This window comes from Nomascus leucogenys, chromosome 11, assembly GCF_006542625.1.
Source record: "Nomascus leucogenys isolate Asia chromosome 11, Asia_NLE_v1, whole genome shotgun sequence".
Classification (NCBI taxonomy): domain Eukaryota; kingdom Metazoa; phylum Chordata; class Mammalia; order Primates; family Hylobatidae; genus Nomascus; species Nomascus leucogenys.
The window spans coordinates 32,938,736-32,955,258 of NC_044391.1; the positions used below are offsets into that span (position 1 = coordinate 32,938,736).

Sequence of the window (16,523 nt, forward strand, 5' to 3'; positions counted from 1 at the left end):
TAGTCTTTCGATTTATTCAAATCTCATTGGCATGTCTTCTATGTTTCCTAATTTCAAGCAATATAAACAAATAAATTGTGGGGCGAAATATCCCTGATGTCTGGAACCCTGGCCAGATACAAACATCTCATAATGAGATTCATATTTGTTTCCCTGGAGTTTTTCATGCATCAGAGACATTATTTTCATTTTCCTGGAACACTAAGGAGTAGCTGAAATTCTTAAGAAAAAGACCAATTTCTAACATTTATTGAGTGCTTAGATTACTATTATATTTTTCATTAAATCCTTTCAACAGACTGTGAAAACTGTTGGCCAGAATAAGTTAGGTAGCATGCTGAAGATTACACACAACATTTAACCACTTGGCTGAGTATTTAGAAAATATGAGGCCACTTTTAAACCCATGCAAAAAATCGACTCATTTATCATTTCATATCTTACATGGCTAAGGCGATTTGAATTTTTAAAAAGTATGTTAAGTTTTGAAAAATAAAGTTTTACCCTCAGTTATTTTAGAGTTGATTTATTAATTTTCTCTATGAATTGATTAGCTCAGTTATGCCATTATTTTTGTTTATACTTTTCACAAGGCACATATAATATGTCAACTCTCTGGTTCTTTGTTCTCCCCTCCAGCAAAGTGTTTGCCTTGTTATTATGGTAGTCATAAGCACCCTGAGAAACTGATAGTTTTTCTACTTATAATAACACTCATCCTATCCCAAGGCTCTCTCTTGGAAGTAAATGGTTTTTACTCTAAACATTGAAAGATACAGTGAGTATGCTTCGGTATTTTTGATATAGTGTTTTCTAGGGGAAATGAAAGGCAGATCATACAAGGCTTCTACCCAATTAAACTAGATTGGGCAGCCTCCATAACCTACGGGTATATAGGAGGTCATGGATGACCTACACTGCCAGGACTTAGCACACTGTCATTATTGATCAGCCAGGCTTACAGCAAGCACTTCTTTCATTGCCTCACTAGCGTAATAAAAGCAGAAAGTGCTACTATAAAACAGAAAGTAGGCACCAGATAGAAAGATTTCTACAGAATTTATGGTTCCCCAGTACAAAACTCAAAGCTGTTATAGCTTTATCAGTGGCTGACTTTCAAAACAAACAAATCTTACTCTTGAGAACAGGTATGACAAGCATCAAAATGTTCCATTTCATGAAGCCAGTGAAGCCTGAGCCAATTCTCTGCACACTTGGCTACACGATTTACTGTTGTCATTCTAAAGCTCTTACTTTTTGGGTCCCACTTGGCCCACATTGACTCGCACACAGATGACTTTTCTTGTCTGCATGCCGACAGAGCAGGAGGCCTCCCCATTCCAAGTCGTAGTTGTGTTGAAGGACGATACTGAGGTGTCCTCAATGCACTGGCCCCAGGGACCAGTTTGCCAGTGGTACACTGTGCAAGGATGCTCATTACAGCTTCGTACCTCTTGCAAAGCAGTGCTATTTGGACAGCGAATTCCACCTACAAAAATGGACAATGATAGCAGATTAGATATGGTGCCAACAGGAACCTTAGCATACTCTGTTCTTTGGAATTAACATGGCTGACAACAATATCTGCCACTTATTTAGCACACAGCTGTACTGCTGGGGAAGCAAATTATATGTTAATCTTACCTCAGTTGGCATGGTCTGGCTTAAAATATAAACTCTGTAGTTACATGATACTTGCTTTAGGGGTCTATGGAAGATGTTTAAGAAAAAGGCCGTTGCCCTCCAGAGAAAGTGAAAATGAGGTACAAACAAGGCCCATGTCATTGCTGACCAAGGAGAAACATGGGTATTGAGACTTTGTGGATGGACAAAATGAAGTGTATTTTCAAATGTTATTGCCCAAGTTGCAAGTCTTAGTTACAGTTTTTGAAATGCTGCTTTAATGTATTAGGTTTTAGGGTGATTAGAAACAGAGATATTAACATTGAATGATACTTTATAATGCTCCAGAGTATTACTGGGAAGTGGGAAGGTCACTGAATAACAATAATACCGCATTTCTTCAAGTTGTATTGACTGTGCAATGCACCATCATTTTACATGTCCCAAAGAAAAAGAAGTGGCTGCATATTAAACTGTGATATAATGCTTTCTGATCAGCTCTAATTTATATTGTATGCTTATTGAAATAGTTTTTTATGAGTTAGTTTTTAATATTGCTCTTTTACATAAAGGGAAAGGTATTTCTAAAACTTATTTACATTCAGACTCCAAATCTTTCAAGTCAAGTTTTAATTCACACCCACTGAAGCCTGTGTTGTCCTCCTATTGAGTATCAGCTTCTGTGATGTCAAAAGTGCTGATGATGCAGGGTTGCTTAAAAAAGCGTTCTCCCCTTTTGTCTCCACAATTTTCTTCCAGGATGCTGACACTCATCTCTAAGTTTTGATGTTGTAGCATTTTTAATTGCCCCAGAAGGTGTCAATGAAAGTTTTAAGCAAGCAACTGGGATTTATTTTCTTTCCTCAAATGGTCTTAGCAGTTTTTGCTTGTCTGTTTTTTGCAGAAGCATCATGGAATCGCTCCATCAGGAATAACAACAAAGTTCACATGTACAAGCAATGACGACTATGCCATAACTGTTGCTTGGCCACAGAGGTTTTAAAAATGCATCCAATGTGAGAAGCAATTATTCCAGAGATGTTAAAGGGTAAAACAGATGTATTTTGTAATCAATAGTATGTGGTGTAAGAGTTATTCTGGACTTTTAAAAAATGTGTTAGCCCCATTATCAGTACTTTGTAGGTGGCATTTTATTTTACATTCACAACTGTTCTACGGGCTAAAAATTATTAAACGGATGAACCCAAACAGCTTAAATGATGTGACCATAGTAACAGTGAGGAATTTATGGAGGCCAATTTGTTGACTCTGTGCTATTTCTGATGACAATTATGAAAACAAAAATTCTTATGTTGTTAAAAGCAGGGTATTAGAAGAATTTGTTGCTCACTTTATTGACAGTTTGGTCTATTGGAACTTATGCAGCCTCTGGACTTCATCTTAGAGTGTAAAAGAACTGGTTGGAAATGTGGAATGGTGGGAACCCTGAGTGCTCATAACAAATATCTGCAATATAGTAAATAGAGGAAATGTTGAATATAATAAGAGGTGGGCTTTAGATTTTAGAAAAGTAGGGTTCAAAAAGTTAAAAGTGAATAAGAAAAGGCAATTCAGTAGCTAGTGACCCTAACATGGAAGATGGCTCAAGATGTGAGATTTGGATAAAAATCAAATGTAAAGCCACCGGCCACACCACACCCTGAGCTGATCTTCCAGTATCACTTCCCTTATGATTAAAGACATCCCTTTATTCAGCGAATAAATCAGTAGAAAGTTTACGTGAGAACTCAACTGCAATTTAGAATCATTTATGCAGTGTTGAACATAGACTCAACATCAGAATAACCTGCATTAAACAGAATTTCATTAATGTTCTCTGCTTCATGATGGTGGAAACTCTGTCACAGTTCATATCCTATCTTCCATCACACAGCTCTGTGACCCTGGAAGCCTCCACAAAGAAGTTTAGGATTTGAATAGAAATGAATCCTAAAACATACTAATTGGCCTGGGGAGAATAAATAAGTCTCCTATTACTCATTCTTCAAAGTGCTAGATTTATCCAATCTTAACTCTCACACAAGCTAATTATAGACATAATATATATGTATATTTATATATAGTTATTTTAATAATGTCTTTACATTTAATAGTAAAAGTACTGATCTTGCACAAAGAATATGCTTCTTGATTTACCTTATTTTCTCTGTGATTATTAAGTATGCTGTTTAAAATGTGATCTTAAAACTTCAAATTGTTTTTGACATTGGAATTGACTGGTTGGCTTTGAAATAAAATGATAAGAAAAAAACTTCTACAACATCAGCATAAACTATCTCGCAGTTGAGGAACTGCGAGATAGCGGTTAAGCTCACAGACATAAAGGTTATTTATTTTCTTGCCCCAGTACACATTAAAGATACATCAGCAGTTTTGGTCTGATGTCAGGATACTTGCACAGATAAGCCCCAATGTGGTCTTAATTATAAAAAGAAGATGGCAGTTTTGAAGGTATGGTTTGTAGTAATTAGTCATTGCAGCAGCATCATGCTGTTTGGGGGATAATTTTATGGTGGAAAAGTTGATAGGTATAATATTGAATTTATCTATTTACAGAAAGATGTAATTCCAGACTTCTGGGGATATTTCCATAGTATTGGGGAAATTATAAAACGTGACCTATGACAAAATTAGCCATAATTTTAAAAATCCTCTTACATCAAAAATATGTTTCTTACTAATACCACCATTTAGATTTTCTATTATTCCATCAAAGGGAATAATGTTATAAGACTTTGATAAAATTCTGCTATGTAAATAAACTCCTGTGGTTATACAAAAATACCAGCTATTATGTGAAACTTCTTAGAAATAAAAAAGTGACTTTTCTTCCCCACATCAAGTTCATAAAAGCTTTCTTAGGAGACATTTGAATAGAGCTATGATGTTTCTGGTTCTGGCATTTATGTCCTTACAATTCAGATGATAAATTTTTTAAAAAGGATCTTGTTTAAAACAATAATTAAATACATACAACATTTATGTGAGATGCTTCAAGGGATACCTACAGGGGTTAAAAATAGTTCCTGCTACACTCAAGGATCTCATAATGTAGTAGGGAAAAGTAGTAGGGGAGATAAGCATACAAATGAGTATAATTCTAGATAGAATGAAATAATTATATTGTGTGGTATTTAGTATAACTGGGATTCAAAGAGTACAATTTCACTACTTTTTAGAGTCTGAAGAATGCCTCAGATTGAAAAAGGCACTGAGAAAAATTTTGAAGGAGTAGGATTTCAACAAGCAGAATTCTGGGAAGGGACAGAAGGAAAAAAGAATAGTATCTAAGTAGAAAAATAAATAAACAGAAGCAAAGGCATGCAGGCAGGTGTGACCTTGGGAATGAACAATATTGACATAGTCAATTGGAGTGTAGAGTTCACATCAGAAAGTAATTGGCAACAACAATAAGAAAGTAGACTGCGCTTATGTTATAAAGAAGCTATTAGTGTGAAGAGTACTATTATCATAATACTATAAGTTATACTTTTAAGGTGCTTCTAAGTTTTCCTGCTATTGTAGCCTGAATTCCTTTGACAGTAGACCACTGCTGGGTGAAAAGTGCATTGGCAAGGATATGCTTTGGGGGTATTGAATTGGAACAGCATTAGCTGTGGGGTACCTCAGAAGATTCTGCTGCAGCACAGCCCCACCTCCCAGTTTTTCTTTGCAGAAACAGGCAGAAGACTGTCCACCGTGAAGCCTGCATAAATCCTGTGTGGCGGTCAAGTAGCGACAGATTGAAGCAGAACTCTCTTTTCAAGGTCAATAGTGGGTGAATGGGGAAGTGATACTATTTACTTAGAAATCAGAGTTGTAAGTACATATATATATATATAAAACATTTATATATGCATACATGTAATGAATCCTGGGTTCTTCAAATTTCTCTAGGGAATATGGGTACTACCTGGTTACTATAATTAAAATCATTTAGCTGTAAAAATTGAACAAGTTAAATAAAAATATTCTTCTCAATGTTTTGCATTGTAAAATATGACTTCTGAAGACAATTAATTATTTGAGAAAAAAAATGACATAAATTATTTCCATCTGCATCTATTCTCTGCTTGTATAAGATAGGTGTAAAGACATTAATATTTGGTTGATTAAGTTCTATCAGGTCATATTGAACTTAACAAAAATAAATATTCTTTCCTTTTTTTTTTTGCTCTGTAAGAATAATTAACTATATCATAAGAATTAACAAATTGTTATACCCAGTGGGAAACATTTAAAAAATAACCTTTTCCTTTTTAAATGAAGTTTGTTAGGATCTACAATACAGGTTCAAAAAATTGATAAAGCTAAAAATCTAACATTAATTTTTAACTTTTTGTTGAAATTGAACTATTTATATTAAAAATATGCCAGGCTTAAGTATTAAAAGGCTGTCTCCCTTTAGAATCTCCTAACATAACTTTAAAATATCTTTGGAGACAACTCCTTCAGTTTATACAATATTTATACGTTAAGGCAAGAATATTAAAAAGTGAATCACTTTTATTTAACCAGAAGTCAAGCCTCTGGAAGATACACACACACACAAACACACACACACACACACACCATTTTTTTTAAGTGTAAAGAACTAATTTTACCTTCTCCAGTACATTACCTATCACCAGTTGCCAGTACTTGTGATTTGGTTTCCAAATGACATTTCAATAATTAGCATTTTATGACAATTTTTGTACATTGATAATAGGTTATATGTTACTCAAGATTGTGTAGAAAGCACCAGGCACGGTGGCTCGTGCCTGTAATTCCAGCACTTTGGGGGGCCAAGGTGGGCAGATTGCCTGAGCTCAGGAGTTTGAGACCACCCTGGGCAGCATAGTGAAACCTCGTTTCTACTAAAATACAAAAAATTAGCCAGGCATGGTGGTGCTCCTGTAATCCCAGCTATTCAGGAGGCTGAGGCAGGAGAATTGCTTGAGCCTGGGAGGTGGAGGTTGCAGTGAGCCGAGATTGGGCCACTGCACTCCAGCCTGGGCAACAGAGAGAGACTCCGTCTCAAAAAAAAAAAAAAAGCTTGTTTAGAAAGCAATTATATACAAATTTGTTTTCATGTTTAATTTTGAACCAATTTCAAAATTACAGTGAAATTAAAAGTATGATATAAATAATTTTCTTTTCCTGGACCACTTGGAAAAGGATGAAACGATGTCCATCACCCTAAATATGTTAGTGTGTACTTCCTATGATCAAGAGCATTCTCCTACACATAAGCAATTAAATATTCAAAATCTGAAAATCAGAATATAAACAGACAAGTTATTACCATTGAATCCTCAGACCACATTCAAGTTTGCCAACTGTCCCAAAATGTCCTTTATAGCAAAATGATTTAGTTCAGAATCAAGCATTATATTTAGATGTCACACTTTGTTAGTCTCCTTAAATCGTGAACAGTTTTTCAATTGTTTTTTCATTTTCATGGCTTAGACACTTTGGAAGATTAAAGATTATTTTGTACAATGTCTTTCAATTAGAGTTTATCTGATGTTTCCTCATGACTAGATTCTATATATGCATCTTCGACAGAGTTATCGCAGAAGTGATATCATATTCTCATTATATCACACTGAGGACACAAGATTTTGATTTGCTTCATTATCGATAATGCTAACTTTGGTCACCAGATTAAGGGGGTGTCTGTTAGACTTCTCTATTAGGGAAATATTTGAGACTATATAACTACAATGCTTTTCATGAGATTGAATTTATTCCTTTATTTATTTATATAAAATGTGAATCCATGGTTTCCTATTTAATGGTCTGTTGGTATTATTATTTTGTTATTAAAATTGTTTGCAAATGTGGTCAGTGGGACAACATTCAAGTTGGCTTCTGTGGGCTTTTGACAATTCTCTTTACTTTCTACCACAAGATCCTCCTGGCCCATCTTGTACTTCTTCTATTGCAGCTGTGGAATCAGCCATTTCTCAAAGTTTCCCTTGTTCCTTTTATTAGACAATAGTATTAGAAACCAAGATCTGACTGCTGCATCTACTTACTGCTGTCGAGGTCTTGCTGCTCTCAGGTCTTTTCAGTGAATGAGGGTAATATATGTATATATGTATATAATATGTACATATTTATATTTGCACACTTACATTGATGTTTATTCTATATTTATCTTTACAAATTGAACACCACGAATTCAAATAAATTAATAACATCCAATTCCAACGCTGTACCACAGAGTGTACTAGTTTTCTTTCCTAACATATTTGCAACTCTCTTCTCCAGCAATAAAAAAACCAACTCTTATTATGTCAATACATGTACTTATTTTGCCAATTCCTTCTCACTCCACACTCCATCTCCCATTGTCATTTCCATTGCTATACCCACAAGATATCTTCATCACTCTGCTCATGATCTGACATCCTACATAAGGCCACCCACATGATAGAAACCCTCCTCAACTGTGTCTGGCTGTGACACCCCACACTGGGCTAGCCGCCTTGATGCTGGGATTCTCTCTTGACCCTGCTATGCTCCGACATTCAGTGTTGAGTCATTCTTCTATCCTCTCATACAACCCATGTGCCCCCTGTCCTTCACCCTGCTCAGTGGCTCTGACACTGCATGCCAGGCCACCTCTTTTCCCACTTTGGTTGCTCCTCACCCAGTTGGTCTCTGACAACCCACTCTAGATCTCTGACAACCCACAGATGCCCAGCTGCTTGGCTTTACCAAACGGCTTTTTGGATAGAATTGTTCAGGAAAGGAGAAAAAGAGCCTAGCAATAAAAGGAAGTGAAGGAAAGGAAAAGGAAAAGCAAAAGGAAAAGAAAGAAAAGAAGTGCAGTATGAGGAAGAGAAAGTGCCATTCTATCATTCTGTCATTCATTTCAGAGGAACAAAAATAATTAATCCTAACATTTTCACAACAGAGAGCCCTGTTTTATCTACTGGATTGGGGCCATATGGAATAGTTATTTATCATCTACCTATGGATAGATAGATAGATAGATAGATAGATAGATAGATAGATACATATATACACACCGATACACAATAAGAACACTGAGTAAATCAGGGGTAAGAGTACTAGTCAATACTCCTCTTGTTTTAGCACACAGTAGGATTATATTTCCCTCATTCTCCTTGAAGTTAGGCAGTTATACAACTTACATTAACAATGAAATGTGAGAAATGACATAAATCACTCTTAGATGGGAGAATTTACTTGCTGATGCTTAAAATCGACAGATAGATTCTCCAAGTATTTTCTTCCTCTGGCACATGAAGATTGTGGAACCAAGTCTTCATATGGTGATGCAATGTTGTGACATTTCATGAAGGACAAATTGCCCTGGAGAGTTACCCAAAACTGTAGCTAAATTTCCATGAGGAAGAAGTAAATAAAGCTTTGTTCTTTTAAGCTCCTGAATGTCTGGGCTGTCCATTACTGAAGCACAACCTAGCCTATCCTTATTAATTACAAGGAGTTATCTAGCCTTCAGTATTGTTTAATAGTGGCATTCTGATTAAGGCAAATGAAAGTATAGGTTGGAGCATTTATTTCATAAATCCAGATCTACTTTTCACATGGACTTGTCCTATATGTTATTTCCCTAGAAAATCATATAATTTCTTGTCTAAACACTCTATATATCATTTCTCAAATGTGGCACTTCCCTTTAAAGTTATCACAATCAGTGTCTGATCCACAGAAATTTAAGAACATTTATGACACAAAGCACTAATTCTTGAAGAATAATAGAAAGACCTACTTTTGTGTAGAATTACAAAGGATTATCTAAGTGGCAGAGAAACATATTTTAAAACTTCCTACAGATGCTGTTCCTAAATCATTAAAAATAGTTCAGAATTAGGAAAGATTTTGAGTAAGAGAAAATGTGTTTCAGTGTCCAACAAATAATAGGTGCGGAGTAGGCTCTGAAGTACAAATTTCTCATAAAACATGTTTCAGTGTCCAACAAATAATAGGTACTAAATAGGCTTTGAAGTATAAATTTCATATAATTATACCAGCTTTTATAAATGTTATTAACAGAGGTAAATAGCAGCAGAGACAAGTAGCATTGACAGAGTTTCTTTTATGGCTTCCATTTAAAATTATGCTTTACAATAATGTATTATATATTTCAAAATAGCTGGAAGAGAGGATTCTCTATGCCCTTGCTAAAAGAAATGATAAATGTCTGAGGTGATGGATATGCTAATTACCTTGATTTGATTATTACACAATTTATCCATATATTGATACATCACACTGCACCCTATATATACAATTATTACATGTCAATTAAAACAAAACTATATTGTTTTGAATTAATGCCTTTATGATTTACTATATAAACATCTATAACTTTCCAGCATGACTTGCTTATAATGCAACCACTAAACTTAATTAAAAATTATTGAAGCCCTACCCTTTCAAACTAAGTGGATGATACCTATCAAAGAGCAATCACAAATTTCTGCTTTTAAAACATTTCATGACCTTTCAGTGTGAAGCATCAGGTCTACAGGAATAATGATCTGGCGAGTTCTGCAAGCATAGCAAAATCCTTGCCATGTGACTCGGGGGGGTGAAAAGTCACTCATTAATTGTCACACAGCAAGTGTCTGCAGAGTATAATGAATTTACAGGAAGCAGGGTGACCACAGATCTAATTTTAATGAAGCCCAAGGCATAATCTGAGCTGATAGAGTTTGAAGCCTGCATACAATCTTCACAAGGTTAGAGTCATTGTTTGACAACACAAGAAATATAATTTTCTTTGTAAAAGGTTCTATTTTTTCAATAGATACACTTTTTTTTGTAGCAAAGAGTTAAATATATATTAAGGTGGTAGGAAAAAGTTTTTGAACACTACAAAGAAAATTCTAAAATTTCACACAGGTTGGCTTTTTTGTATGTTAAATGTTTGTTTTACTCATGTAACATTCATGTGCAAAGGTCAAGGTAGTTATAGATTTGCAGTTATTACACACACAGATAGCAAATTTGACTAGGAACACTATGTTTCTATCACGAAAATACTTCATGAACAGATAAGTAGAGAAAGGTATAGGCAACGCAAAACTCTCCCCAAATCGATAATTTGGGGAAAACATAAAATGTTATGCTTATTACAAATAGAGATAATTATTTATCAGTGCTAAATGTGAACAAAGAGTCATTTAGCTTGATAATGTTTAAATAATATACACTTATATTCTTGAGAAAGAACATACCTTAATGTGAACAAACTTGATTTACTTTTGTGCTTTTCTCACTCTCGTGTTATTTTTCAGAATGACAAGATTAAGTATGACATTATATTACCCAGTCACACAGAGGCCAAATTAGCATTTGGATACCATCTTGAGAGACAATTACCAAGAGCCTTGTATTTCTTGGCAATAAAGCTTGCAAGTGAGGTCTGAATATGTGACAAACATGCTTTATTCACCCTATAGGGTGAAGAGATTTAGGAGCAACATACTTTAAAAATGAACAAAATTTACATAAGAGATTTCTGGATCTCAGAGCCTATGTTCAAGAAACTCAAAGAAACTGAAAATTGCAATTTTTGGTTGAACAGTAGCTATTCTTGTCATTTTAAATAAACTTTATTATTGGATATATATACTTATTTATGAGAAGGTAGGATATGATTTTCAAAGGATAAAACTGACTTCTGAAATTCAGAAAAAAAAACAATGAAAGATCTGGAATTTTGGAGCCATTTTCACACCTTTTTAAAGGTAACACTTTGGTTTACAAAGAACTCTAATGACTGGAAGGGTGGGAAAAAGCAAAATGAGTTCACTTTTAAAAAGTCCTCCTTTGTTAGAGATCCATTTTCAAGATTAATTTTGGGGAACAGAATCAAATTGCTCAGCACATCAACAGATATTAAATCTTGGATGGCTGAATTTCTGGTTGTTGATTTTCATAGAATATCATCTTATTCAGGCTACACAAAAAAGGTGCACACTAACTTTTGAAACGAACCTAGATGGCGTCTGAAGCTGGCGACTCACCTTCTTCACCCGCATAGGCCAGAATGGATCGCGCTCGTATCTGTTTCCCTTCTGTCGTTTTCCCTGAGCAGGTGTGTGAGCAGGAGGACCACGTAGACCATGTGCTGAGTACACAGTCTTTCGGGCACGGGGCCTCACAGGCCACAGGGATGGGGAAGATGGCATCTCTGCACAGCTGTCTGTCAACTTCTTCTCCTGGGGAAAACATGACCACCAACAGCTATTATTGTTAAATTAATGTAAAGTGAGCAATTGAAACCAGAGGGACACCCAGATAAGTTATAATATCTTTCTTTTGATCTTACTTAAAAAAAACATAGCCAAAAGAGGGATTGCCTACTATAGCCAGATGTTAATAGAATGCCAGGAACAAGCACATATACACACACATACACTCATGACCCTAAATGAGGCTTCTTTCATTATCAGGGTATATCAAGCACATTGCTGAGAGTATTCTTACACCACAGATACCTGCCCATTAAGTATTAATTTTTATACTTGTACCATTAAGTTGTAATAAGGAGCATCAACAAAGCATGTCCCCTCTTTATTTCTTTTTTGGAGATGAGCTATGATTTACAAATAATGACTCTATCCATAGCATCTATCATATGTTTTCAGGAACCAACTAATAGGTGTCTATTTACAAACTCTCTTGTGTCTCTCAAAGTACTTATTTTCATATAATTGGCAACCTTCTTCTTTCATAAAAAATTGTTTGTTAGTTGGAAATAGACAGGAAATGTAAATGATGGGATAACATTATAAAGTCACTGCTTAAGGTGATCCCAACTGGAGAGGGAGGGAAGCAATACAAAACAAACTAATGGCAGAAGTAATGTGGTGTCACTCCAGTGCTTAATATTTTTCATTAGTTCCCTGTTGCTCTTAAGATAAAGGCCAGATTTTTCAAAAGTTTACAAGACCTCGACCTCAAATGACCTGGCTATGTTTCTCTTCCTAGCCTCATCTCACTCCACTCCCTCACTTTGCCCTTGACACTCTAGAGATTGGCCCCAAAATTGACACTCATTTAATATTTGCTGAATGCGTGAAATGAGATACATAAAAGGCCAATGAGAAACAAAACATTGCTGCTGTTAATAAATGCCAAAAACAACCAACAGAATAACCAAAACAGGGTAGGAGAAAAAGTCTGAATTCTATGGTTTAGTTGATTAATATAGGTGGTTAACGAGGTCAATGGAACAGAACAGAATGAAGTGATACACAATCAAACAAAAATTAACCTGCTATTTTGCCACAGAATATAATCATAATTCTGGGTGAACATATAAAAAGTGTGTGCCTTGCATTAGGCATTCAGATTAGAAAGGGTGACTCACCTTGCCATTCCTTAGAGTGGCTACTGAACAAAATTCTCCAAGCTGTTTCTCAGGGGAGTTAGGAGCATCATTTTAATGTACACTCCTTTATTCATATATTTTAAAAACAAGACATAAAATCAGAGTAAATTGGAAATGCTCTAACATGTCAATAACTACTAGCCTGCAGAGACTTTAATCATGAGACAAAAATCAGAGGTCAATTGGAATGCACCTACGTGTTAATAGCCACTACATTGCAAGGCCTTAAATCATTACTCACTAGTAAGTAAAGAAGGCTCATTAAAATTGCAATTGAGTAAACATTTTATTATTCATTCTTATTTAGCTACTCTAATCTGTGGGAGCTCTTAAATTTTGTTTTTATTGGCGTTGGGGTTTGGCACGTATCCCAATAAAACAATGTACTAAACAGATAGTAGATATATAGGTAGGTAGGTAGAGTATGAAAATCATTATGGTATAAAGCATTTAATATTTTACACTTGACATAATAATGACGAGTCTTTTTTCTACTAGGCTTTTTCTTAGTCCAAGGGGTGCTCTCTTATAGCTTATTTTCTTCACCGCTCTCTTTTATTGTACCATCTACCTTCTCTCACTTTTGTTTCCAATATTCTGTGGAAAGCAAGAAAAGTTTGGGGCTATAGTCTATATCTAACAAAAGTTATATTTTTATTTATCCTCTAATAGTTACCTAATCTTTTCTATTCAGAAAAATATTTATTCTGTGGCAATGCAGACTTTGCTACAAGGGTGCCGTTAGATTAGCTTGCCTGGCATAAGTAATGCATTTTTGTTTGTTGTCATGTAAACCAAATAAATGTGCAATTTTGACCTTCTCTTCTAAGTTATGCTTTTTTCTGCATCCCCCCCGCGCCCCCATCCGCCCAGTTTGTGTCTCATATCTTATTTTAGCTCTTTTTCAATCATCTTGTTCTGCTTGGCCAGGTGTACTTTCCTGTAGGATCATTCCTTCCACCACCCTTAATCCTCTGTGGAACTGTTAAGACCCATCTAAGAACCAACATCTGGGATTTCCCTGATGGTTTTAGAATGATTTCTGTACCATCCCCAATCCTTCCAGGTATGATCTTGTCCCTCTTTACAGCTCTGATCACTGTCTCACATTTAGGTTGAAGCTTTATGTTCTAGCCATAATGACTTTTTTCCCTTTCTTCCTGCAAACAAAGCCCATTGTTGTCTCAGCAGTTTTGCACTTTCTCTTCACTTTGTATGAAAATTTCAGGTCTTACACAGAATCCTGTTTTTCAACATTCAGGTTTCAGTTCAATTTTCTCCTTCCTAGAGGAGATTTCATTGACCATACACACTCTCCCAGTCACTTCAGTTTATTTTCATTATACTTTTAATCACCACTAGAACCTATTTTAATTAATTGGTTAATATGTTTATTGTCTGACTACCACTAGACTAAATGAGGGTGTTATCTGTATCTGTCTTGGTTGCTACTTTATACTTAGAACCTAGAATAGTGCCTGACACGTAGGAAGCACTAAATCATTTTTTGTTAAATAAGTACATAAATTTTAAGTTGTGCTAGGAAATAGAATGTTGGTCTAGACAAATAGAGATCTAAGCACAGTATTTCTTGTCATGCATTCAAGTGCTCTAGGGCCTTGTGAAAGTGTATTCAGTGGATAGCAGCTTATGCATCCCCTGGAGTTTGCTGGAAATGCAGCCTCTCAGACTCAACCCACTGAATCACAACCTTAATTTTTTTTTTTTTTTTTGGAGATGGAGTCTCACTCTATTGCTCAGGCTGGAACACAGTGGTGAGATCTCGGCTCACTGCAACCTCCACCTCCCAGGGTCAAGCGATTCTCCTGCCTCAGCCTCCCATGTAGCTGGGACTACAGTCGTGCACCACCATGCCTGGCTCATTTTTGTATTTTTAGCAGAGAAGGGGTTTCACCATACTGGCCAGGCTGGTCTTGAACTCCTGACCTCATGATCTGCCTGCTTCAGCCTCCCAAAGTGCTGGGATTACAGGCATGAGCCACCGCACCCAGACTCAACCTTCATTCTTAAAAGATCCCCAGGTAATTTCTATGCACATAAAATCTAAGAAACAATGCTCTAGAATTTTTCTCCATTTATTGTCTTCTGGTTTGATTAGAACCAGATTGTCTCTTGACAGGCAGGTATGTAAAACAAATTCATCTGGACTTCATACCTAATGGCATTTGCTTCTCTGTGGAGATTCTCTTTATACTTCTCTTCATACAGAGTATCTGTGGCTGAAAACATTTATTCAATGAATAGTTGCTGAATGCCCATCTTCTGTCAGGCACTACGCTAAGAATGTATGAATGTTGTATACGTCATCTCAGCTAATTCTCACAATAACCTTTTGACATTGGTATTACTATCTATTTTTTACTTTAAAAGAAATTGACACTCAAAAAGGTTAAGTTACCTTTCTCAAATAGCAGAAGTTTGACGAAAGGAACAGAAAATTGAAATGAGTTCTGACCAATACCCCAATCTGCTTTTGAACTAGATTGGGGTTCTTCTTGGTGGAGAACTGAGGATGCCAAGGCAGTAAATAATAGATAAGCCTTTGCCTCCAAAGAAGTCAAGAAACAGGCACTCTCAAGTTGTTTGTCAACACAGTGATGCATGTTGCCAGCCACACAGTGCTTCAAATACAAAGACATGCATTGTTGATGAGTCCAGTGTGACATGTTTTGGCTCACAGCCATTGAACAAACAGCAATTGATCTATGAGAATATGGAATCATTAAATTTTTGATTTTGCTTTCAATGAATGCTTTAATCAACTCAGCTAATTGGAACCCTTAGGAGCTGTCTTCTTTTTAAGCTCAATCTTCAGCATTCCAGGCATAAGTCATCTGGGAAACCACAGGCAAATAAAATAAAATAAAAAGTTGGGTCAATAGCTATCACAGGCAACTTCATAACTTGTCAATTCCAGCCACTTTTTGAGGCTATTGATTTTATCTTACTTATAAGGTTAACTGAGTCTTACTTATAAGATGTTACTCTACTCTTAAGGTCTTACAAGAATAGCAGAAAATAATTTCATCCCTCTTCCTCACATTAAATTTTGTTTCGGATTGATACACTTTATTTTGATTGGATAAGAACTGTTGCATAACATTACTTCAGAGTATAAATAGGAGTACATTAAACATGCACATATCTAAATATCAGGTTAATTTATACCCATCTACATAGAGAAATGGAAGTTTTGCTGCTTAGCACTATGGGAATTCAACTTTTTCGTATCAGCAGCGCCACAGTTACATATTCATCCACAGGTACATATTCATCCACCAGATGTCCCCACTATAGAACTATTTGAGACTTTGATTATCCAAGTGTGTATCCCATTAAATCTGGACAGACACATCTGATTATCACTACTGTGATTTGTGTAGTTCTATCACTGGTGTAGGTACGAACCAACACAACTTGTTTTTCTTTAGTCTCTCTGAGGACAATTTCTTAGCTAGATTTTGATCGTGATGTC

At 35.7% G+C, this 16,523-nt stretch overlaps 1 protein-coding gene across 1 annotated transcript in view; it reads right to left on the reverse strand.

Moving 5' to 3' along the window:
* Positions 1 to 16,523, reverse strand: part of THSD7A (thrombospondin type 1 domain containing 7A) — a 465,539-nt gene that overhangs the window by 100,912 nt on the left and 348,104 nt on the right. The window contains exons 7-8 of the mRNA XM_003252566.3: positions 11,658 to 11,852; positions 1,255 to 1,489 (exon numbers count right to left, since the gene is read on the reverse strand). Of these exons, the coding sequence (XP_003252614.2) occupies positions 1,255 to 1,489; positions 11,658 to 11,852 (430 nt within the window). The remainder of the gene's footprint in view (positions 1 to 1,254; positions 1,490 to 11,657; positions 11,853 to 16,523) is intronic.